Source organism: Heloderma suspectum, chromosome 3, assembly GCF_057233095.1.
Source record: "Heloderma suspectum isolate Gila_16-S chromosome 3, 16-S_ref, whole genome shotgun sequence".
In the NCBI taxonomy this organism is placed as follows: Eukaryota; Metazoa; Chordata; class Lepidosauria; order Squamata; family Helodermatidae; genus Heloderma; species Heloderma suspectum.
The window spans coordinates 174,620,129-174,644,267 of record NC_139460.1 but is presented as its reverse complement, the minus strand read 5'-3'; the positions used below and the strand labels follow the sequence as shown (position 1 = coordinate 174,644,267).

At 44.5% G+C, this 24,139-nt stretch overlaps 1 protein-coding gene across 1 annotated transcript in view; it reads left to right on the top strand.

Moving 5' to 3' along the window:
- Positions 1 to 24,139, top strand: part of ENOX1 (ecto-NOX disulfide-thiol exchanger 1) — a 191,282-nt gene that overhangs the window by 48,147 nt on the left and 118,996 nt on the right. The window contains exon 6 of the mRNA XM_084844936.1: positions 9,244 to 9,456. Within this exon, the coding sequence (XP_084701062.1) occupies positions 9,244 to 9,456 (213 nt within the window). The remainder of the gene's footprint in view (positions 1 to 9,243; positions 9,457 to 24,139) is intronic.

Here is a 24,139-nt window from a genome sequence, read left to right as displayed (position 1 = left end):
TTCAGGGTGGCTTGTCGTGACATCCAAACCCAGCAGTTTCCTCAGCATGGTTTGTTAACAACATGCAAGTCACCCTGAGAACCCATGGCTTGTTATCGGGTTGTTCATGGTGTTTTGTTTTCAGAGTGGCTTGTTGTGACATATGAACCCGGGATGATGGTTTGTGAGTGCTTGTCGGAAAGGGCCGCCTGGTAAGAGTGGCAAAAAACTCAGTCACTCCTCCCAATCTCTCCTCTCTGTTATGCCTTGAAATGACACTAGTCAATTTACTCCTGCACTTTGTCACCTCCCTAGACTGTGACACCTTTTTTCATCTTTGGGGAGATTTTCACATAGTTAACAGTATTTTTGTCACATTCAGGAGATTTGTGCATATTCAACGTTGAACTTTTTTTCACCTTTGGGGAAATTTGCACAAATCTAACTATTTTTATATTTTAAAAATTTGGAGGAGATTTTCACAAATAAAGTGCAGTAGTTATTGCACTTTAGTGAACTTGTGCAAATACATTTTTAAAAAACAAAATAAACTCTACTCCACTAATGAGTGCATTTGCATTCATTATTGGAGTAGTGGAGCAGGCTGCTGAGGTTGTGTGACAAAGGCCTATGGGATATGTGCCGGGAGCAGGTGAGAAGACTGAGGGGGAAACAAGCCACAGCAAGCCAAACCGCCTGATCGTCTGTCAGGAGTAATGTGGGTTAGCGCGCGAACAACCAACCCACAATAGCTTATTTTCAGGGGAGCTTAACATGACATGTGAACTGGCCCTTTCTCTCCTTTCCATCTAAATCCAAGGAGGCTGTTCTGGTTCTAAATTGGTGCCTGATGTCAGTAACAGGCTGGATGAGGGCAAGCAAATTGAAGCTTAATCCAGAGAAGACAGAGGTGCTTTTGGTCAGTCTAAAAGCAGAACAGGAAATAGGCATTCAACCTGTGCTGGATGGGGTTAAACTCCCCCTGAAGACTCAGGCACGCAGTTTCGGTGTACTCTTGGACTCAGCCCTGAACCTGGATGCCCAGGTCTTGGTGGTGGCCAGGAGGGTGTTTGCACAGTTGAGGCTAGTGCACCAACTGGGCCTGTTGCTAGAGATGTCTGATTTGGCTAGGGTCATGATGCCTTAGCTAGATCCTATTTCCACTACTGTAACATGCTTTACATGGGGCTGCCTTTGAAAGCTGGTCAGACACTTCAGCTGGTCCAGAATGTTGCAGCCAGACTGTTGACCGGGGCTGGTTACAGGGAGCATGTGTCTCAGTTGTTACAGCAGCTTCACTGGCTACCAGTCTGTTTCTGGGCAGAATTCAAAGTGCTGCTTATGAACTATAAAGCCCTATATGTCTTAGGACCAAGCTATCTGAAAGACCGCCTTCTCCCATATGAGCCTGCCCAGTTCCTAAGATCTTTTGGAGAGAGCCTTCTTTCGAGACCACTACCTTCAGATGCACGTTTGGTGGTGACCAGAGAGGGCCTTTTGCTGGCCACTTCCAGGCTATAGAATTCCCTCCTGAAAGAAGCTAGGCTCACTTCCTCTCTGCTGTTCTTCTGCTGGCAGGCAAAGACGGCTTTACTCAAGAACAAGTGGGTCTGTTGGGTTGGCTGCTGTTTTTTTAATTTATTTTGTATTCTGTAATTGTTACGTCTTCCAATGTATTTTATTTTTAATCAGTTTTAATTGTGCCTGTAAGCCACCTTGAATGCCACTGTTTTTATAGACAGGCAGGGTCCAAATCAAATAAATAAATACATTTAAAAATGCTTCAATACCTGAAAAAATAGAAAGGTTTTTGCCTGGTGTCTAAAGGATTATAGGGTTAGAAGGAACTGTGGAGGCCATCTAGTCCAAACCCCTGCTCAGTGCAAGATCTGCACTGCAGGAGGCAACTACAGCATCCCTGACCAATGGCCATCCAGCCTCTGCTTAAATATCTCCAGCGAAGGAGAGCCCACTGCTGCCTAAGGCAGACTGTTCCATTGCTGAACAGCTTGTAGATTCAGGAAGTTCCTCCCAAGGTATTGTCAAAATCTGCTTCCCTGCAGTTTCCTGTTGGTTCTAGTCCTGCCCTTGGCAACAACAGAGAACAAGTCTGCTCTATCTTCTGTGGAGAGGCAAATGCAGGAGAACATTAGCCAATGAGCAGTCAGTATTTGATAGGATGCGGCAGCTGCCATACGATAGAAGAAGCTGACAGTATCTGACAGGTGACTTGCCATAGCACTTAGTGAAAATTTCATTCAATTGCTTAGCCAGTCAGGAAATACCATTTAAATGGGGGGGGGGGGAACCATGATACAGATGAATATAAAATTTTCATTCTCAAACCCAGTTGTCGAATTTGAACATCCTCAAAAGCTTTCAAAATTTAAATTTTTGCTGAATTTTGAATAAAGTGTAGTTTCTTTGAATGAGAGGTATCATCTTATCCTCTAGTATAAGAGTCATTGTCTTATACAGTGCTGTGCCAATACAGGATGTGTACGTTTCACAAACATTTTCTCCCCCCCCCACACATATTCTGTCATCCCCCTGTTACACTGCTTTGAGAGGGCTGCCTGAGGCACCGGCGCTGGCACTCCCTCACCCTGGCTAGTGGAGGAGACGGGAGATGTGCATCATGGAATCACCTCCATGTGCACATCCAAATTCCATCCCTACTAGTCATACGTAATTAGGCAGCATGCATGACAAGGCAGAGAACATTGACTTGGAAATGCGTTCTCTGTGTCGTAGAGCCCCATCCAACAGTAGCAGATCAGGAGAACGACGGCTGTGAACAAGTGGCCCGAAGAATGGGAAGTTCTGCAAGACACTGAAAGTCTTTCATGCATATCTTTGTTTTTAATGGGTCAGATAAAATAATTAATATTTATTCAAGGATTTTTTTTAATGGCATAATTTTTTAAAACTCAGAACCTGTCTCTCTGCCAGATACTGTATTATCCCCTGCAGAGAGAACAGATTGGAAATTTAAATAAATAGATGGAAGCTGCCATAGAATGAATTAACTGTGGATGTTGCTTGTGCAAGGTTCAGGTAACACAGAGCATGATGAGACACATACTCTGAAATTCAAACATTTGATTGCTGGGGATACTCCAGTATGGCTGATTTTGAACAGCACTCCATCAGCCTGAGGGTGATGGAGTTGCTCCCTAACTCCTTGATTGCTCAGGAGCCATTCAGTATCTTCTCTGAAACATGTCAGTTCATTTCTTTTTTTAATGTCTATTGGTGGCCTGAGTTGGTCCCAGGTCAGATAGAAGATCATATGGGTCTCAATTGAATGGAACAGGCTGTGTGAAGGTAGCCTAAGAGAAAAATCTGTTTTCCTTAAGATTTGTTTTAAGGGCAGGTATCTTTGATCTAGGCAAAAAAAAAAAGTATAGAACTGTTTGCAATAATAATAGGTTATGCAGCACCATAAATGTAACATGATAACATCAGCCAAAAAAGACAAGGGGCATACTGTAATATTCGTAACAGATTGTGAGCATGCCTATAATCTCTATGCAGAGGCATTAGATCTCACAAACAGGCTTCTCCATCAATGCAACTAGCAGCTGCCATCCATCCACACTCACACTGTCCTGCTATGGGTGGATCAGGCTCAGTGTTAGGTTAAACTAAAGAGCGAGCCAAAAGCAAGTCAATAAGCAGGCAATGGCCAAAGGCACAGATTTACCAGACAAGAGGGAGAGTTTACCAGGCAAAAGAGAGTTCCAAAAGAGAGGTCTGAAGAGCAGCCAATGTCAAAACACAGATAAAGTCAGATACACAGTCCAAGAAGCAGAGTCAAGCAGGAGTCCAGGGCCGGTACCATGGAAGGTAAGAAAAACTGGATACAAGTCAGTAGGAGCTACTAAAAGATGCTGTTTCCAGCAATGGCTTGACTGATACTGCAGGCTTATATTGCCAGAGCTTCCTGAGCATCACCCAGGGCTCAGCTGCAGTTCATTATAGACCTTGTGCCCGAATCCCTACCTCTTGAGGAGTCCTTCTTTGTACCCGAGCACTTCTCCTTATAGGAGCACTACTGGCCTGCCTCTTGAGGTGATGATGCTCTTGGGGACTAGTTGGTCGGTCAGAGACAGAACTCTCCTTCTTCTGTGGGAATGGAACCATGGTCATCTCCACTGAGGGCCCAGGCTCACCAGGTCTCCTGCCATGGGTGGCTCCTTAGTGCTGGACATCTCTGGGAGCTCTAGCTCCTCCTCAGAGGAGGATTCCTCCATCAGGGGCATGACGCACACACATACATACTGGTCCTTTACATAGGAGGACACTGTAAGTGCAAACAAGGCCAATATCATCCTTGATTTCCTTCAGGTCTTTGCAGAGTAAGAGCTTCTGTCTGCAGATTTGAAGCCCTGAGGTTCAAAAACCCATAAAGATAATTTACAGTGGACACCCAGCTGGTTGACACTGATAAACTGATGGCATTCAAAGATATACATCACAGCTTTCAAGACAAGTCCTGCTTTATAAGACTTAAGTGCTGCTTCCCATAAGTAAGTGTATGTTCAAGTAATTGACGAGCTGCCATCAAAGCAGTAATTTCTCTAAAACATACTTAAAAGTTGGGAAGAATGACTTTTTAGTGCAAGGAAGTGCTCCAGTGTATAGCGGATTTTTAAAAAGCAATTATGCAAAGAAACATAGACTACTGCATTTATCTAAGCAACACATTTTTATTGTCATTTCTCTGAGGTAATGTTTTGAACTGTGTCAGGTTGTCTCCAAAGGAATGGCTTCAAAAGGCTGCAAACCAACCCTAGTTATAAAATTGGATTCTATTATTTGCTTTCCCTGAGATATCTTCACTAGACAAAAATTAAATGTACTGTCAGGGAATCAGGTGAACTTGCAGATGCTGAGGGGTGTGCGTGTCAATGTTCTGTTCTCGACAAAAAAAATTATTTCAGCATGTAAGCCACTGGGCAGTCGGCTCATCAATTTAGAAAGCAAAGAGTGAAGAAGAAATTAGTTTTTTTTAAATAACCCATAGAGAGGGCATTATGTTAGGTAATGTAGTTGCGCTGTGAATCATTTCCCTCTAGCTCTTGTTAAATTGTTAGTGACTTGTATCTCCTAATTACACAACCGATGAAGTTTTTTTCCACTTGTATAGAACCATCAATTAACTGTTAATGGGCTTGCAGGCTCATGCAGCTTGTTGGGGATGCCTTAAAAATGGGCTTTAACTAAATGTGGGCTTGTTTTTTTAGTTGCTGATGTACAGTGCAAGTTGGTGTGCTTGTGAGCACTCAGAAGAACAACCCAACCCCAAATAAAGACTGTGATGCTACACACACACATTAACTTCAGTAGGACCAAACCCCCACCACAAGTGCGCACACAACTGCAGCCAAGAACAGCGACAAAAAATGGTGTTTCCATTGTTACGCTAGCTAATGATAACATTTTAACAAATCTCTAAAATACTTTTAAAAAGATGCATCTCTAAATATTTTATACTGATCAGAGGCCCAGATGGAATTATGCATTATGTGATATTTCTTTAATATTTTTGAAACATAAATAAAGGAGCCATTTATTTGAAACTCCACTGTCGAAGAGTTTACTGTGCAAACTCTACTGTGGTTCTCTTAAGCTCTATTCAGGCATTCATCCTGAATGTGTGAGGGCATAATGTGGGTCGGAGGCTGGAGGCATGCCAGGTTTGCTCCCAAAATCCCCATGCGTACCAGCTCTGCCCTCTCCACTGCTGACTAAAGGTTTGAAGGAAGATGCTAAGCACTTTCAGCTGCATGCACCTAGCTTTCCCTTGATTAGGAACCCTGCTAACACAGGGTTACTGATCATGGGAAAGTGATTAAATGTACTCAGCTGAATGTGCTTAGAGTTTTGCTTCAGACTTGCTTGCATTCAGTGCAAAGGTTGGGAGTGAAGGGGGTGGGTTAGCAGTAGCACATGGTGATGCTGGCATTTGCACCACTTACATACTTTGTCTCCTCAGAGTAGGCACAGAGGGGCAGATCTGAATTGTTTGGGGGTGGGGGAGGTTTTTAATATCTAGATCGGGGACCCTGCACCTATTCTAGAGTAAAAATGAAAAAAAAAAGATGTAGTTTACTAGATATGGATTTAAACGAATATCTTTTTTGATCCCTGAGGTCCTAATTTACCACCTGATTCTTTCAAAGTTTTTGCAACTTGCATTCAGCTTTTTCAGTTAAACTGGGTATGCACATAGTGTTCTTGGGAATGGTTGAATACATAAAGTTCTCAAAAAGTGAGATGCTCACAGTTTTTGAGGCGTTTCAAACAAGGGTTGATTCTTGATCTGGCTACAGGACCTGGATATCCAAGAGAACCTGACTAAAAGTGCACTGAGAATCTTGGGGAAATGGGTGTATGAATCAAATGGTCAGTCAGTAGGCTGAGCTAGGTCTTCTAGGCAGCATGTAGTAGCCCTGACTGAAGAGTCTACAGATTTATAGGATTGGTTTCTCAGGTCACCTAATCCTGGAGCCTAATTCATACATTACCGGAGCAGGGTGAGAACCATACATGGGTCAGCTGACTGATGCATTACTCCTCCAGTAGGCTGGTGGCACTGGCTTGGAAATCTACCATATCATTTGGCCGGTGTGAAGGCTTGAGGCCTATAGAGGCAAAGGGGAAACAGGTCAGGCCTGGAGGCCTGGCGTTTTCTGTTGGGGGCGGGTAACCCTGAGAGGAGTAGTTTCATTTAACTGGAGAAATGAGTGTTTCTGTTTTAGTTCCCCTGTAAGTTTCATTTCTTCATGTTTGAAGCAGTACTTTTGGTTTTGAGGGAGGGGGTTATGCAAAGAAAGTGAGAGAGCCAGTAAGAATAAGAAAAGATCAGGCTACAGCCAGAGCAAGAGAGAGACAGCCAGAGCCTGAAGGAGAGCAGAGTATGAAGAGTGAACAGGAAGAAATAGCCTAGAAAAGAACGGCTAGGGTAAAGCAATTTTGCAGCTTTTATTTTCTCTTAATGCCTTTTGTATCACTCAGCTCTATTGTGTAAATACCTTTAGTTGTAATTTGTTTGCTTTAAATCTACCAGCAAACAGTTGTGGTTAAACCCTGTGTCTAGAGTGTCAGTCACCCCACAGGTACAGCCTAAAACCCATGCTACTGGGAAGGGGAAGTTTAAAAGAAGGAAGGTGGGACTCTTAAGGAGGCAAGAGATACTTAAGGGATTGCTCAGGGGGTCCAGGTCATACGTGGAACCTTGACAGCCAGTTGATATGGTTACTCACTACAGATGTTATTGGAGCACTGTAGGACCAAATCATGGAGAAGCTGCTCACTGTATGTTCTAAGTAAATCACATAGGGCACAATCCTTTAGGAAGTTTTGTGGCTCAAAGTTCACAGTGCTCTTGCACAGATCCCATTCACTTTAATGGTGCTAGCACAGGTAAACTTCACCATGGATTAGGTCCCCATGCCAAATCCCTATCTATAAAATAGAAGTGGTAACAGGGCATTCTTCCATACTAGGTGTTTACTCTGGAATACCTATGCTTTTTTCCACACACTTCTTGTGGCTTCTACATAATGGTGTCATTAAATTGTTCACCTGTGTTTTCCCTGTGGTTCTTCAGTCTATTTGCAGATTCTAGAAAATGTGGCTTTTGGGGGACGAGCAGAAATGTAGCACAGTCGCCAAAGGTGTAGATCACCTTTGGACTACTGTTCCTTTTTTTAACAGGCATGGTTTTGCTGCTGGTGCTGATAAATCAGGCAGGTGCATCTATTGTCATCTATCTACTTTGGCACATTCCCTATTATCTTTCCTGTTAGCACCATTTTATCAATGTTTTAAAACATGGATTTTTAAAAAACCCATGCTGCCATTGGTTGATACCATTTTAGCACCGTGTTAATTTTTTTTATCAATCTTTTAATCAGCAGTAAAACAGTTATTAACCTACCTTTAAAAATAAGTTATTAACAGAGCAGTCCTATGAGTGTTGAGAAAGTGCTCCGATGTTGGAGCACTCCGAATATCCTATGGTCTGTCAGCAGATTCCCAACAGAGCAGAAGGAGCAATAGAGGTGATCTCTGCCTCTCCTCCTTTCTGAAGAGATCCCACTAAATGCACTTTTGAGCATATCTAGTAGAGTTGCGGGGGCAGGAGATGGGGATGGAAGCTGGGAGGCTTTAGGATCCTGTGGATCTTCAGAGCCTCCATCCCTGTCCCTTCATCTTCATTTGGATCCTCACCCAAGGTCAGAGCTGTGATCTCAGGTGGGGAAGTTGCAAGGGTTGCGAGGCGTAGGGGGAATTCCTGTTCAGATTTCCCTTCCCTAGGTCATAGCAGTGCCTGTGGCCTCAGAAGGGGAGTTCTGCAATGTTCTATGATCCTTGGACACTCTCCCAGGGAACATATTATTGCTGTCTACAATAATCATGGAATCACACCTTAATAAAAAGTAGTTAGTGCAAATTAGAGAATTGGTTTTTAAAAGTTGATCAAAAATGTATTAAAAATGGATGTGCTTAGAAGTGTCCCTGCCTATGCCACATCCACTATTGAGAATAGAACTGTTTTTTAAATGTAATGCATTTATATCTTTCCTTTCTTCCAGTAAGGCAACACATACACACACTAAAAGTGCTATCTTTCCTACCGAAGTATGGAAAGTCAATTGCAATTTTGCATGTCGCTTACAGCAGAAGTGCAATGACTGGGTAGTGCTAGAGGCCACCAGTCTGGAAGCATCCAGGATCACCGGGGGGGGGGGGGGGTTTGTAAAGCACTTGCTCACTAAAAACTTTATAGGAATGATAATTTAGGATGCAAAAGAGTCCCACAACTCCCACCATTCCCCAGCTAGCATGGCGGGCTGGGGAATGCTGGGAGTTGTAAGACTTTTTTGTCTAAACTTTCATAGGACTGCACCCTTAACAGTGTACATATAAATGATTCTTCGTCTTATTCTGGCAGTGAGGAGGGAGGGCTTAAAAATACTTACCATTTAATTATTCCCAGAGTGAAGCTGCTTCATATTGCTAGAACAGTGTAAAGACTCAATGAAAATTCAAGCCACAACATTTTACAAGACTCATGATAATCAGGGCTTTGGAGAGCAATTTATAAAGTTTTATTGTAGGGTGTTAAGCGTAGCCTAGTATAAGATACATCGTAAACTTTATTTATGAGACTATTAATTCATAAGGGCAGGAGTGTATTCATAGCACAAAGCATGTGATCATAATTTAAACTTCTTGAATTGATTGTTCTAGATGACAGCAAATTTTCAGAGGCCATTACTGTGTTGCTTACCTGGATAGAGCGAGGTGAGGTGAACCGTCGCACGGCCAACCACTTCTATTCAATGGTGCAATCAGCCAATAGCCACGTCCGCCGACTCATGAATGAAAAAGCAACTCACGAACAAGAAATGGAGCAAGCCAAGGAAAATTTTAAAAATGCCTTAACGGGGATCCTCACTCAATGTAAGTAAACCCAGTTAGTCCTGTGTTGTTGTTGTTGATTGTTCTTGTGTTAGATAACTGGTGGTGGTGTTTTTGTAGTCCTGATGGTAAGTAGTTATGACATAGTCACTTTCTGTTCATATCCTATGGCACTTTGGAAGATCAAGGACCATTCCTAAGCTTTTACTTCTCAAGGTGAGCAAAGTTATAGTAGTTTTTTGTCAAAAGACTGACGCTATATGAAATGTAATAAAATGGGCCAGGCAATAATTTCTGTCACTGATATGAATAAGCCCAATTATTTTTACTTTGGGATTCATTAATTGTTCTGTCAGTGAGATAGAATCTGTAGGTGTATACAAAAAAATCTGATTATTTCTTGGACCTCCACAGGAACCAGCATGTGTTCACTAGTTTGGAGTGGAAGGAGGGAGCAGTGGTGTGACCAGACAAACAAGTAAACGATAAAACCCACAGTCCTAGGGGAAGGGAGTAAAGCATGCACAACCAGGCAACAAAAGATGCAAGTGCATGGCTCAGCACCTCATCCAAGGCCCAGCTGCTATACTTGGTTCCTCGTTCTCTGCCCTTGGACCTGCAGCCCAGGGTGGAAAGGAGGACATGCCACCCCAAAATTATGCCAAATGCTGGAGGAGGTAGATGCAACCGCAATGTTATTGTAGTGTATTGTTTTATATAAGCTTCCTTGGGAAGGCTTTTTGATCAAAAGGTGGGGTAGAAATCAGATAAATAAATATGCATACGTGACCGACCACATACATATTGTGCCTTGCATACAGATGTATTAATTCCCTGAGGCAGAGGCTTGAGCGCAAAAAGAGGAATTTTCTACAGAACTTTTGGCAGGAAGAGCATTCCACTGATTTTCTGCAAATGCTCACTTGGCAGATGAGCTCCCTCCAATATTTAGTGTTGGCAATTTTTCCTTGGAGAAAATATAATCAGTCCTGTTACCTTAATGGGCCTTCCTCATAAAACAATAATCAGAATAATTGCCTGGTGGATTAGTTTGTGTTTTTTTGCCATTTTCATGATGAAAATGTACAGTACACAGTCAAGCTGAATAAAAATTAAAGCCAACTTTACATTTCTCAGACCATGTGGGAAATACTTTGGTTCCAGTAAATCATGAGTAGTGATCATTACAGCAGTGTTTTATTCCTGCTGAAACAAGCATTTCAGAACCTAATGTGCAGAACTTTCATATGTCATGATTAAATATAAAATATTTACCAGTATCCAAGAATGGAATGCACACAACTACATAAACTAAAAACCAGATGAATAATCACTTCTTTGAAAACACTAGGTATCATGAATCCCAAAATTAGATTTCTTCTCTCTGTGTTAGAATTGCATATTTGTGCAGTTACTTATAATGTTTTACATAACAAGTCGATTAACCGTACATTTTGTCACAGTCTGAATGTCCAAGGTTCCATACAGACAGTTAGAGTTCCCCCCACAGACCTCCACGATGAGGTGGAAAGGAAACACGAACTCAAAGAAGGGCTGTTCACAGTAGTTTTTGAAATGTATGTTAGGGTTACTTCCAGATGGTACTTTCCTACACTGCTGGTTGCATGATTTAGCATTACACTAGTAGTGCTGAAAGGAGCACCTGTAATAAAAACAGCTAAGCTAAATGGTTATGAGAGATTGTATTGTATAATCATAATCCTTCATTTGGATCACTGTGAAAATCAACACAGGGGATGAACAAATGGTCTATAACACCATTCCCGAACCTGACACCCTCCAGATGTGTTGGGCCACAACTCCCATAATTCCCTGCCAGAATGGCCATTGGTCATGTTGGCTAGGAATTATGGGAGTTGCAGTCCAATACATCTGGAGAGCTCCAGGGTGAGGAAGGCTGATGTATAAGGTTTGCAGGGGTCAGGTTATCCTGAATAAGCATGGCTACCATGAAATAAATATGCCCCCAGGCTGAACCAGACCAAACCAGCAGTTTATCTCAAGGATTATGAGCATGGACATGATCACAGTATTTGCTCCTCACCTCTCTGGTAAGCAAGTATACTATCTGGCAATTTGTCAGTTCCATGGAAAGGTGCTAAGGCCAGAGCTGGAAGCAAGACTGGTTTGGCTTCATAAACAAGGCCACTGTGATACAATCATCCACACCCACTATTATAGACACAGGCTGTCTTTGAAACAAGTATGAATCTTCCTAGACTTTGCTCAGGGAAAGAAGCCTCATAAAACTGCCACATTCTATATCCCCAGTACATCAATGCAACTCAAGATATCCTACACTTACAGGGACCTGTCATAATCCAGACACTTTTATGCAGCCTCTTTTTCTCTCGAGATTTCCTTTGAGGAGCTCTTTTCTGGTGAGATAAACATAAAATTTGCAGCGAACACCGTGATAGGTAGCAAGACTATTTTTAAAATTGAGAAGAAAGGAAAGAAAATCCCACATGATAAATTCCAATGAAGAAAGTGATCAGCTGGGACCAAACACTGAGGAGGGTATACTTTAGGAGGGCCCATAGATCCAGAGGACCCCAGCTCAAGCTGCAGTCCCATTACCATGGAGGCAGGGTGAAATTTAGATCATTTTTGAGAATATTTCTGAAAACGTATTTTCTTATATCTATGTACCTATTGTCCAGATGTTGTGAGATTTTCTGGAGCCAATCAGAAGCAGTATTAGAGCAGTACAAGCAACATTCTGAATAACTATTTGTTAGCCCAGGCCCTTCTGTAGAACAGAGAAGAGTGTGTTAGTGCAGTTAAAGCAGGACTTGTAGTTTCAGTGGTGCTGCCAGGGCCTGACGGTGGGACACAAGTTGAGGGCCCAGTGGAGTGGTGTAAAGACTGTCCTGTGCCTCAATGTGCCCTTAAAGGCAGTGTCTGATTGGTTCACTGCTACAGATAATAAAGAAAGAAGGAAAGACCTCTCATTTAAAATGGTGCACCACGGGGCTGCAGCCTTGCCTACTGCAATGCTTTCTTTTAACAGTGGGCTGCTGCACTGCACCCCTCAAAAAAAGAGTGTTGGCAGGGTGGCACCCCACCTAAATCTACTTGCATGGGGCCCCCTCAAGCCTAGTAGCTCCTCTTTGTATTTTGAGAGGTAGAGAGATTTGTCCTTTTCTTTGTGAGATGCCCTCTCAAGAACTACCACTCCCAGAGTTCCTTGTGCATAGGCAGGAAGGATAGACTGTTGGAGGGAAGTACAAAGCCCCATAATAATCAGAGACATTGGGAGCCAGTGGTGCTGGTACAATTGACAGTCCCCAAATATAAATGTCTAGTGTACACATACACCGTGTCTGGCTATAAGGGAAAGTTGTTCTTGTTTTGTAATGAAAAAGTCCAAAAATAAAGCTTTAAAGTAAATTGGTCTATTTATAAAATGTTTGCCTTGCACTAGTCCATTAGAAAAACAAAACATCAAAACAATGAGAGGATAATATTTTCATTAGGACCAACGCAACAGTAACAAAATGGTCAGCAAGTTTTGGAGGACTCTTCAGACTGGATGTTACATTAAACCAAAATAGTAAAACAAGGGGATGTTTGTGTACATGCGTTGAAGGGAGCCTGTATTACAAGTTTGCACCGGACCCCAAAAGTGATGTTTGGGTCCTGGTGATTTGCATATGCAATTCAATGTGCAAACTACCCAAGAAAGGAGATCAAGAAAATAGTGCTCCCAAACTCTCTTTCAACTATTTTGTCTTTATTGTTATTAATATTAATATTAATATTGTGCTATAAATGCCAATGGCACTTTAGGGAGTAATCGTCAAAGAAAAGGGCCCTGCCCTGAGGAGCTTACAATGTGGAATTTGCCACAGGAAGGAAGAATAAAGAGGGGGGGGGAAAGTATTCAGTTTAGTTTGACTTATGGACAGCCCAATCCTGTACAGGTATACCCAGAAGTAAGTTCCACTGAATTCCAAGTAAATGTGTATAGGACTGTAGGCTTAGGTAGCGGTATTAGTCTGTTCGAAGCCTGGACCAGGCAGGGGAAGGCAGCTGGGACATCCAACAGAGGCAGGTAGGCCAACTTACCAACTTACTGGCCCTGCCTGGGACTGTGTGCCTGCCAGTGAGAAGACACCACACACACCCTGGCTGGAGCTGAAGAGGGAAAGAAAAAACTCCCCCGGGGTTAATTACGGCTGATTTGAGCTGGCTGGGCCCAAGCTCCCTGGGAAGACTCTTATCTGCCCAGCTCAGGGGGGGGGGGGGCGCTTCAGGGGAGATGCAAGGGCCACCCCCCTAACACTGGGTTGACTGGCCCTTGTGGCTTCTCTGTGTGGGTGTTGTTTTTTGTTTTGTTTTGTGTCTGTTTTGCTTAGGATCCTGTTATGTGCCTGGGTGAGAGGATATATGGCCAAGTTGGGGCACTTGAGGGGGCCCCAATTAGTGTGGTTACAGGTCAAGGGAGATATGGCGTTGGGAGTAGGGCTAGCCAGGTTAGGGGAACACAGCCCAGACAGTTAATGGCTGTGCCATGTTCTGGCCTGCCCTCCCCCACAACCGCAGGCATGGTGGTTGCCCTATCAGCCTGCCCTCAGGTCTCCGGATGCTGCTTTTAAATGCTAGATCGGTGCAAAGACCTCCCTCAGCCATGACTTAACAGTGGATGAGGCAGCTGATCTGGCATGTATACCTGAGACTTGGGTGGGTGAGCAGGGAGGAGTTAGTCTCTCCCAGCTTTGCCCACCGGGGTACTTGGTTCAGCATCGGGGAAGACCTGACAGCCGGGGGGGGGGGGGCGGTTGCTGTGGTCTGTAGGAATTTCATCTCCCTCTGCAGGCTCCCTGTCCATGTGACTCCTGGTCTGGAGTGTTTGCACCTTGTGTTGGGGCAGCAGGATAGATTGGGGACTCTGTTGGTGTACCGCCCACCCCGCTGCTCAACTGATTCCCTGTCTGAGCTGATGGAGGTGGTCTCTGGTGCTCTGTTGTGATCCCTCAGACTGTTGGTTCTGGGAGATGTCAACATCCATGCTGAGGGCACCTTGTCTGGGGCGGCTCAGGGTTTCATGGCCTCCATGACAACCATGGGACTGTCCCAATATGTCATCGGCCCAACACATGTAGCGAGGCATACTCCAGACTTGGTTTTTGAACTGGACATGGAGATGGTGGTCTGAAGGTGGAGGACTTTGGATCAGTCCCCTTGTCATCGTCAGATCATTACCTGCTGAGGTTTAGACTTACAGCAGCTTTTCCCCTCTGCAAGGGTGGGGGACCTATTAAGATGGTCTGGCCCCAGAGGCTAATGGATCCGGATGGTTTCCAGAGGACTCTAGGGAGGTTTCCGGCTGATGTGGTGGGCTCTCCTGTCAAAACCCTGGTTGATCTGTGGAATGCAGAAGTGACCCGGGCGGTTGACATGTTTGCTCCTGAGTGCCCTCTCCTGAGCAAAGCTCGAACTGCTCCATGGTATACCCCAGAGCTGAGAGCAATGAAACAAAATAGGAGATGGCTTGAGTACAGATGGAGAAGAACTCCTAGTGGATCCAATTGAATGCTGGTATGTGCCTATGGTAAAGTATATTCAGGGGCAGTGAGGGCAGCCAAAAAAAAAATCATCTTGTTGCCTCTGTTGAATCTTCTGTCTGCTGCCCAGTGGAGCTTTTCAGAGTCGTCCGGGGGCTATTATGTGCCAGCCCTAAGGACACTGTAGATCTCTTTGAGGCCCGCTGTAATGCATTTGCTAGGCACTTCCAGGATAAGATCTCTTGCATCTGCCAGGATTTAGACTCCAGTGTTATAGCAGGTGAATCTGGTGAGGTATCCAGAGCACAGCCTTGCCCTGTTCTCCTGGATGAGTTTCAGTTGGTACAGCTCGAGGACGTTGACAAGCTGCTTGGACAGGTTCGTGCAACCACTTCCGTACTGGATCTAGGGACGGCGGAGAATTTCTCCCCGAAACTTCGGGGGGCCGAGCGCCAACGTGTTCGGCCCCCCGAACAAGTTTCGGGGAGAAATTCTCCGCACCCCCCGCCCCCCGCACCCCCCCCGGGATGGGACTTACCTGTGCCGAATGTCCCTCCCGGCGGCGGGTCCAGCCGGCGGTTCGGCGGGTGTTCGTCCGGGGCGGGAGCGGCAGCCAGTCTTTTGACCGGCTGCCGCCGCCGCCATTGCAATAAAAGAAGAAGAAAAAAAACGCCCCCGTGATAGGCTACGTGACGATTAACGTAGCCTATCACGGCTAGATCTGCAAAGTCGGCCGTGATAGGCTACGTAAATCGTCACGTAGCCTATCACGGGTGACTTTAAAAAAAAAAAAAAGCGCATACGGATAATGGTGGCCCCCATAGGGAGCCGCCATTCCCGTTCCTTATTTGGTCGCTGTAGTCTACGTAAAGATTTACGTAGACTACAGCGACCAAATAAGGAACGCGAATGGCAGCTCCCTATGGGGGCCGCCATTTGCGTACGTGCTTTTTTTTTTTTAAAGTCACCCGTGATAGGCTACGTGACGATAACATAGCCTATCACGGCTGACTTTGCAGATCTAGCCGTGATAGGCTACGTTAATCGTCACGTAGCCTATCACGGGGGCGTTGTTGTTGTTTTTTTAAACTTTTGAGTTCGCGGCCAGGCGAGGCGCCTCCTCCCCGGCCTGAATTTCGGCCGGGCGAGGCGGGAAGCCTCCCCCCCGCCCTGAATTTCGGCCGGGCGAGGCGGGAAGCCTCCCCCCCCGGCCTGAACTTCACGGGGGGAGCAGCGAAGCGCCTCCCCCCCACCGCGAACAAGCTTCGAGGACAGGTAAGTGACTTTTGTCCACCCCTAACTGGATTATTGCCCCTCTTGGCTGATAAAAATTGGCAGGGAAGGAACAGCTGGCTGGGGCAGGGAGGTGATTAATGCCTCTTTGTGAGAGGGGTTGGTCTTGGGCCGCCTCAAAGAGGCAGTAGTGAGACCACTCCTAAAGAAATCCTCCCTGGACCCAGAAAATCTTAGTAATTTTAGGCCAGTGGCAAATGTTCCTTTCCTGGGGAAGGTTCTTGAGTGGGTGGTTGCCAACCAGCTCCAGACACTCTTGGATGAGACTGATTATCTAGATCCATTTCAGTCGGGGTTCAGGCTGGGTTTTGGCATGGAAACAGCCTTGGTCACCCTGTATGATGACCTATGTCAGGAGAGAGATGGGTGTGATTCTCCTTGATCTCTCAGTGGCTTTCGATACCATTGACCATGGTATCCTTCTGGGACTATTATCTGAGCTGGGAGTGGGAGGCGCTGCATTGCAGTGGTTTCGCTCCTACTTGGATGGTCAGCTCCAGAAGGTGGTGCTTGGGGAGTATTGTTCGACCCCCTGGATTCTCCAGTATGGAATGCCACAGGGGTCAGTTCTGTCCCCCATGCTATTTAACATCTACATGAAACCATTGAGCACGGTCAGCCAGAGTTTGGGGGCATGTTGTCATCAGTATGCTGATGACACGCAGCTCTAGTTCTCCTCTTCGTCTTCTTCAGGTGAGGCTGTGGATGTGCTAAATCAATGCCTGGCTGCGACAACGGACTGGATGAGAGCTAATAAACTGAAACTCAATCCAGACAAGACTGAGATGCTGATGGTGGGTGGTTTTTCTGACCAGATGGAGGGCGCTCAACCTGTTCTGGATGGGGTTGCATCCCCCTGAAGGAGCAGGTTTGTAGCTTGGGGGTTCTCCTTCGGCCATCTTCGTCACTTGAGGCTCAGGTGGCCTCAGTGGCACGGGGTGCCTTCTACCAACTTCAGTTGGTGGCTCACCCACATCCCTATCTGGGCAGGGATAACCTGGCTTCAGTTGTCTATGCTCTGGTAATCTCCAAGTTAGATTACTGTAATGCATTCTACTTGGGGCTTCCTTTGAAGACAGTTCAGAAACTGCAGATTGTGCAAAATATGGCGGCCAGATTGCTAACGGGGACCAAAAGGTCCGAACATATAAGACCGACTCTGGCCCGCTTGCACTGGCTGCTTGTATGTTTCTGAGCCCAATTCAAGATTCTGGTTTTAACCTATAAAGCCTTATACAGCTTGGGACCACAATACCTGACGGAGCTCCTCTCCCGACACGAACCTGTTTGTATACTACGCTCAACATCTAAGGCCCTCCTCCAGCTGCCTACATCAAGGGAAGCTCGGAAGACAGCAACAAGGGAGAGGGCCTTTTCGGTGGTGGCCCCCAAATTCAGGAATGATGTCCCCGATGAGGCCCTCCTGGCACCAACATTGTTATCTTCTCGATGCCAGGTTATGACCTTTCTCTTCTCTTAATCAATCCTGGAATGTCTTATGGTTATGGTTGTTTGTTTTTGAGATTGTTTGTGTGAAGTTGTTTTAGATATATGTTTCTTTTGTGCATATTGTCTGTTCATGTCTTTTTTATGTAAATGTTTTTTAATCTCTGTATATTGTATTTTTAATGTTTTTAATCTTCGTAAACCGCCCAGAGAGCTCCAGCTATTGGGCGGTATAGAAATGTAATTAATAATAATAATAATAATAATAATAATAATAATAATATTACCCCCCAAAAAAAGACTTTAAAAAACACAAATTGTTCTGTGGCACCTTAAAGACCACAGCAGCTTTATTCATCTCATGAAGTGGCATAAATGTCCACAAACATTTATGCCATAATAAACCAGTTAATCTTTAAGTGTGCCAATACTCTGTTGTCTTTAGGCTTAGTTTCAATAGGGGATGATGACAAAGGGGTAGTGCCAAAGCCTTCTTGGAAAAAAAGGATTTTGAGAAGGGATTTGAAGAAAGAGAGAGAACTGGGGTGTCATGCAAGTGTCCTGGGAAGGCGTCCCAGCTGTAATGGTGACTGTAGATCTTTAGCCCACATTGCTGCAAAGGATCAGACTGCATAGCAAATGCTTGGAAACATCAACCATATGTAAATTCTAGGGAGTGGGAGTGAAAATTAGTATAAAGTTAAACCAGCCATCATTCCCCTCCCACTGCTTAGCTCTAGAAAAATGAGACCTATTCTGAGCAGAGTGTATCTGCAAGGGAAAGGAGACACACAGCTTACGAAAAACCCACCATAGACTCCTTCCTACGTGTCTTCATTTAATGGATTAAGCGCATTAAGTTGCCCTGCAATCCAAGATGCTGGGGTTATAAATGAGAACATTGTGTGTCTGTACTCTTCCTGCTTTGTTTGTTATGTTGGCTGTGTATTAGGTTCTTGGTTCCTTTAAAAAATGTACCATATAGGTTTAATGGTCTTGTTTAGTTCCGGAGAGATATTATATGACAGTGTTGCTTGTGTGACACAGTGCTGCCAGTTGCTTTGACTATAAAATTAACCACATTTTGCATCTAAAGCATTTTCTGAAGTCTTTTTGGGAACAGATTTCTCAAGCGATCCCATACTGCTCTCTCTTTACTTTGTGGATATCCTGTTGTTTCAAAGCGTGGCAAGAAGTGCTAGTACATTTCTGGTAGCTGTTGCTTCTGAATTATTCATACCAATCCTTAGAACATGGGATTGTGCATGTTTTGTTATGTAGTCTGCAGCAGATGGAAGTTAAAGTATTCCCAAGATATGATTGAAGTATCTTCGCCATTGTATTTTTTCCTTCCAAGAAAAGCTAACATTGAGAACAAGCAGCATCAACAGATCAGAACAATGAAGTAAATACCTTGGCATGCCCGGTGATGAGGGGAAAAATCAAGCAATGAGGATATTCAGCAGCATCATTAAGTACAGCCCTCCTGGGCACGGGTCCTGGATCTTTTTTTGAGCTGTGCCCCGGATCTTTTGAGCTGTCCTAAGTGCCTTTTTTTTGTTTTTTTTACATTTTCCCATTGACTTGCACTGGAAAACAGAAACGTCCATAACTTTTTAGTTTGTATGATACATACATGACATTTGGAGACCTTGTAGCCCCCATGGATGTGATTGAACTTGCCAAATTTCAGGCACTGTGGTCCAGTGGCTTCTGTGCTAGTCACAGGTAAAATGTGCTATTTTCAAGAAAATCTGTGAAAGTGAAGAGCTTTAATTTTTTTTTGCTTCCACATCTGTGCATGGAATTTGGGGACCTGGCAGTCCCTATGGAGCTGACTGAGCCTGCGAAATTTCAGATAGTTAGGTCCAGTGGATTTTGTGCTAGCCATGCCTAAAGTTTCCTTTTCTCAAAGACTAAAACAAAAAGTAAAAAACTGTCAAGCCATACAGGGGATTAGAGATCCTAATCAGAAGGTGTTTTAGGTGACCATTAGGAGGTCACTTTCCCTAATCTCTGGTGTAGGGTGTTTTGTTTTGTTTTGTTTTGTTTTGCTCTGGTTTTTTGAGGTGCAAAAAAACTATCTTCCCCTCCTTTTCTGCTGACTGTTGGGAGCTTGCTTGTAATGAAATTTTGAGGAGGGTGAAGGAAGGGAAGAAAGAGCTCCATGTAAAACTGGTATTTCACACAGCATCTGATTTCACTGCCCCAAACTGGAACCTTTGGCTTCTGCAGAAGTTTAATAGCTTCAGTACAGCAAAGGATCCAATCAGCCTCCACAAACTTCTTTCTCCCTCTCCACTTTAATTTCTCCTAAATAGCTGTAGGACTCAAATTATTCCAAAAGGATGGTTAGAACTATGGGGGTTGTCCTTGAGCCATCTTTGTCACTTGAGGCACTGCCTCTCTGAAAGGAGCCACTTGGCTTAGGGAATTCTCTCTACCACCCCCAACCCCCCGTCCCCATGCATTTCCAATCACCATTCTTCTTGTCTTCTTCCTTCCCCTATCCTGTTGTTTCTTTCTCTTCTTTATTCCACCCAGAGCATATATTGGGGAATTCTTAAAGAGAATTCTCTTCGGTGGGCAAGAGAAGTTCTGAACTGTATTTGACTTTATACAGACGAGAGGGTTGGGTTTTCTGTCTCACACACTCAAGTCTTTGAGAAAACTGGGTTCACATGGTTGCAAAGAAACAAATCTGGGCTGTTTTGTTTGTCAGTTGCCATTATCCAGCAATAGGAAGGGCTGTAGCTCAGTGGCAGAGCACATGCTTGGCAGGCAGAAGGTCCCAGGTTCAATCCCCAGCATCTCCAGGTAGGGCTAGGAAAGAATCATGCCTGAAACTTTGGAGAGCCGCTGCTGCCAATCAGTGTTGACAATACTGGGCTAGATGGACCAAGGGTTTGACTCCGTATGAGGCAGCTTCCTATGTTCCTATAAACACAAAACTTTAGTAAAAATAGGAGTTTGGGGTTTGTTTTTTAAGTGGAGGGTAAATAAATACTGCTCATTTATACAAGCCTATGTATGCTTACTCAGAAGCCCCATTATGTTTAATGAGGCTAATCCTCAGGAAAGTGTGCATAGGATTCCAGCCAAAGTTACTTTTTCAGGGAGGTTTGCACCCTGATATTCTGCATGTTTACTCAGAAATAAGTCCTGAGTTGTGAGCATGGTACTGCAGGCTTAATACAGTGCCCACCCAATTCCATCTAATGAATCGACTACCCTTTCAGCTCAATCCTATGCATGTTTTGTCATTTGTGTATGTTTTTTAAAAAATTTGCATGAACTCTAGCTTCAGTGGTGAGGGGAAGACACTTAGTATATACTCAGAGCTTCTCCATAACTTAACCCTAGTTTTGAAAACAGACTCATTGCCTGAATCCTGGTGAAGTTTTGGCACAAATGAAGTTATGGAGAGGAAGATACAATGAGAGCGTGTGCATTACAAGAAGGAGGTAGAGGAGAGTTGCACAAAACAAGACATCTGTTTTTATGAAGAGTTGCTGGAGGATGGCAGGATGAGGAGGGATGGTTGCATGGAGGGGAACAGAATTGGTAGGGGGAGAATGTAAGTGTTCAGTGGTGAAAGAAAAGCATTCTGCATATGCTCAGAGCCACTCTCTATTTAAGAACATAAGAAGAGCTGTACTGCATCAGACCAAGGTCCATCTAGTCCAGAATTCTGTTCACACAGTGACCAACCAGATGCCCATAGGAAACCCACAAGCAGGACATGAGTGCAATAGTACTTTCCCACCCATGTTCCCCTGCTGCTAACACTGGTGAAATGTAAATACATTCTAGTCATTCTAAATTTGCATGCATGTATATCCTTCAGGAACTTTGCAGGTTTCTTGCCTGGGGGACACCTGTAATGACCTGTGCATTTTCATACAAACTTACCCAAAAACTATTGGGGAAGGGGTGAAGGAAGGGAAAGTAAATCACTCCCTCCCCAAAATTGGAGAACTGCTCTTCCACATGAACTGCTGCACCTATCCTTATGAAACTGTGCGGGTTTCTTACTTAGGGACAACTCTAGGCTAACTGCAATTTTCAGAACAATGGTCCACAAGGAAAATAGAGAGATAAGTATGTCCTCTTTTGGAGACCTCAAAATATCAAATCCACCCTTGCACAAACAACCACTGTGGCTATCATTCTGAAATTTGGCAGACATGATCTCCTCTGATGGGGCAATGAATCCTGAAAATTTTATCCAATTCTTCCAAGTAATAACAATGTTATTGGCAGTTCCCTTTAAAAGAAAATCAAAATATAACCCTGCACATATTTTTCTGACATTGGGCAGGTGTAATCCCCTTCTAGGGAGCTACTGTGCCTGAAATTATCATCCAGTTCTGACCAAGAGAAAAAAGTTAGTTTTTTCTAATTTCCCATGGAAGCATAAAGACTCATTTTTTCAAACCTTGACTCAGGGTTTGGTGCTGAGCTGAAGTGGTCTGACTATAAATTGGCCTGAGCAGAAGCGGGATGTTTTCCAAAATGCTGAATCAGGGTGTGAGTTGAAGTTGGGGGGGGGGGTGTCAGTGCACACTAATATATGTAATCTGTACACACATGCAAGCACTACACACACACACACACACACACACACATATATATATATATATATATGAAGTGCACTTACGCAAATTTGTGTTATGGGCCTGTGCCCCTGATCTTTTAAGAACCTAGCAACGCCCCTGAGGATATTTATTAGATTCTTGATAGAATTAGCTTTCTTTTATTTTGAAAAAAAGTTCCTAGTTCTCATGGTTAGAGAGAAAAATTTGTATCTTTGATATGTCTTTAGCAACATATCATATGATAACCTAATTTCTATGATCATTTGTATGCCACTTGTCATTTGCAAAGTACTTTACAGCCTTCAGCTAACCCTCAAAGCAATCTCGTGAGGTAGGTCAATATTATTCTCATTTTACAAACAAGAAAGCGAGGCTGTGAGTATGACATATCCAACATAACACATTGAATCCATGGCAGAGATGGGAGTTGAGCTCTTCTCCCCCAAATCAAGATCCATCTAGGGATGTACAGAAATCACTTACCTTTCGGGGATTATGCTGATGGTGGGGGGGGGGGAGGCGTTCCGTCCCTCCCCCCCGGAATCCTCGCCGGGGGGGGAGGCGCTCCGTTCCTCCCCCCCCCCCCCAGAATCTTGGCCAGCCGGCTGTGCTCCGCAGAGATTCTGTGAGACGCCGGCTGGCTCCGCCAGCAGCCAGACATCCAGCCGCTGGCTAGCAGGGACGCAAATGGCAGCGGCCGGAGCCGCTGCCGTTTGTGTCCCTGCAGTCAGCCGTGATAGGCTACGTAAATGTTTACATAGCCTATCACGGCTGATTTAAAAAAACAAACAAAAACGCACGTACGCAAATGGTGGCGGCCATGGCCGCCGCCATTTGCATACGCGCGTTTTTTTGTTTTAAGTCAGCCGTGATAGGCTACATAAATCTTTACGTAGCCTATCACGTTTTGTTGTTGTTGTTGTTTTAACCTGGAAATGGCGGCAGTGGCAGCCGGTCGGAAGACCAGCCGCCGCTGCCAAACCGCCGCCAGAGCCGCCGGCACCAGGAAGATCCGCCCAAGGTAAGTCCCGTCCCGGGGGGGCGGGCCGGGCCAGGCCGTTCCACCACCAATTTTGGGGGGCCGAATGTGCTGGCATTCGGCCTCCCCGAGATCCGTGGCGGAACTTTCGTACATCCCTAGATCCATCACTGTGTCCATGAGGCCACACTGCTTTCAGCATGTAACCACTTGTGTGATCTTTACTGTCACCAGGCATCCTGATAAAAGTTGCTGTTATGATCCATTCTTGGAGCATAAAGGAATCTGCTATAGCCCAAATGGTGTGAGACAATAATTTAGAATAGCTCTTTAATGTGTGGGTGTCTAGTACTAAAGGCATGACTTGGATGGAGATCATACAGACATTTTCACTCGTTGTTATAGTAGTTTTCCTGAGTGTTCAGAGATCTTCATGTATATTATCTCCGTATTCCTTACCACATCTCTGTAGGGCAGGCCGGTATTAGCCTTTTAATTCAGATGGGAGGCTGAGACTTCGAGACAGTGGCCCACTTGTAGCCATCCAGCAATTTCATTGCCATGATAAGATGTGAACCTAGTACTTCTCAGGTCATTGCCCCCCTCTCACCAGAAGGAGACATGAGACACTAAACATGAATGTAAATAAAGGGCTACAACTATATTTAAAAGTCCCACCTTCCCTGTTGCAGATCCCTCAAGAAAAGATCACAATCCTCCTGAGAGGGTTGGACCCCATCTTCCCTGAATACCTGAGGCAGTGAGAAAATAATGACTGCATGATAGTTCCCCAGAGGCCATCACCACCCAGCCCTTATGCCTAGTCCTGTCTATATGGTTAGGCTTGAAAGAAAAAAAAAACACCTCCAGATTCTGTG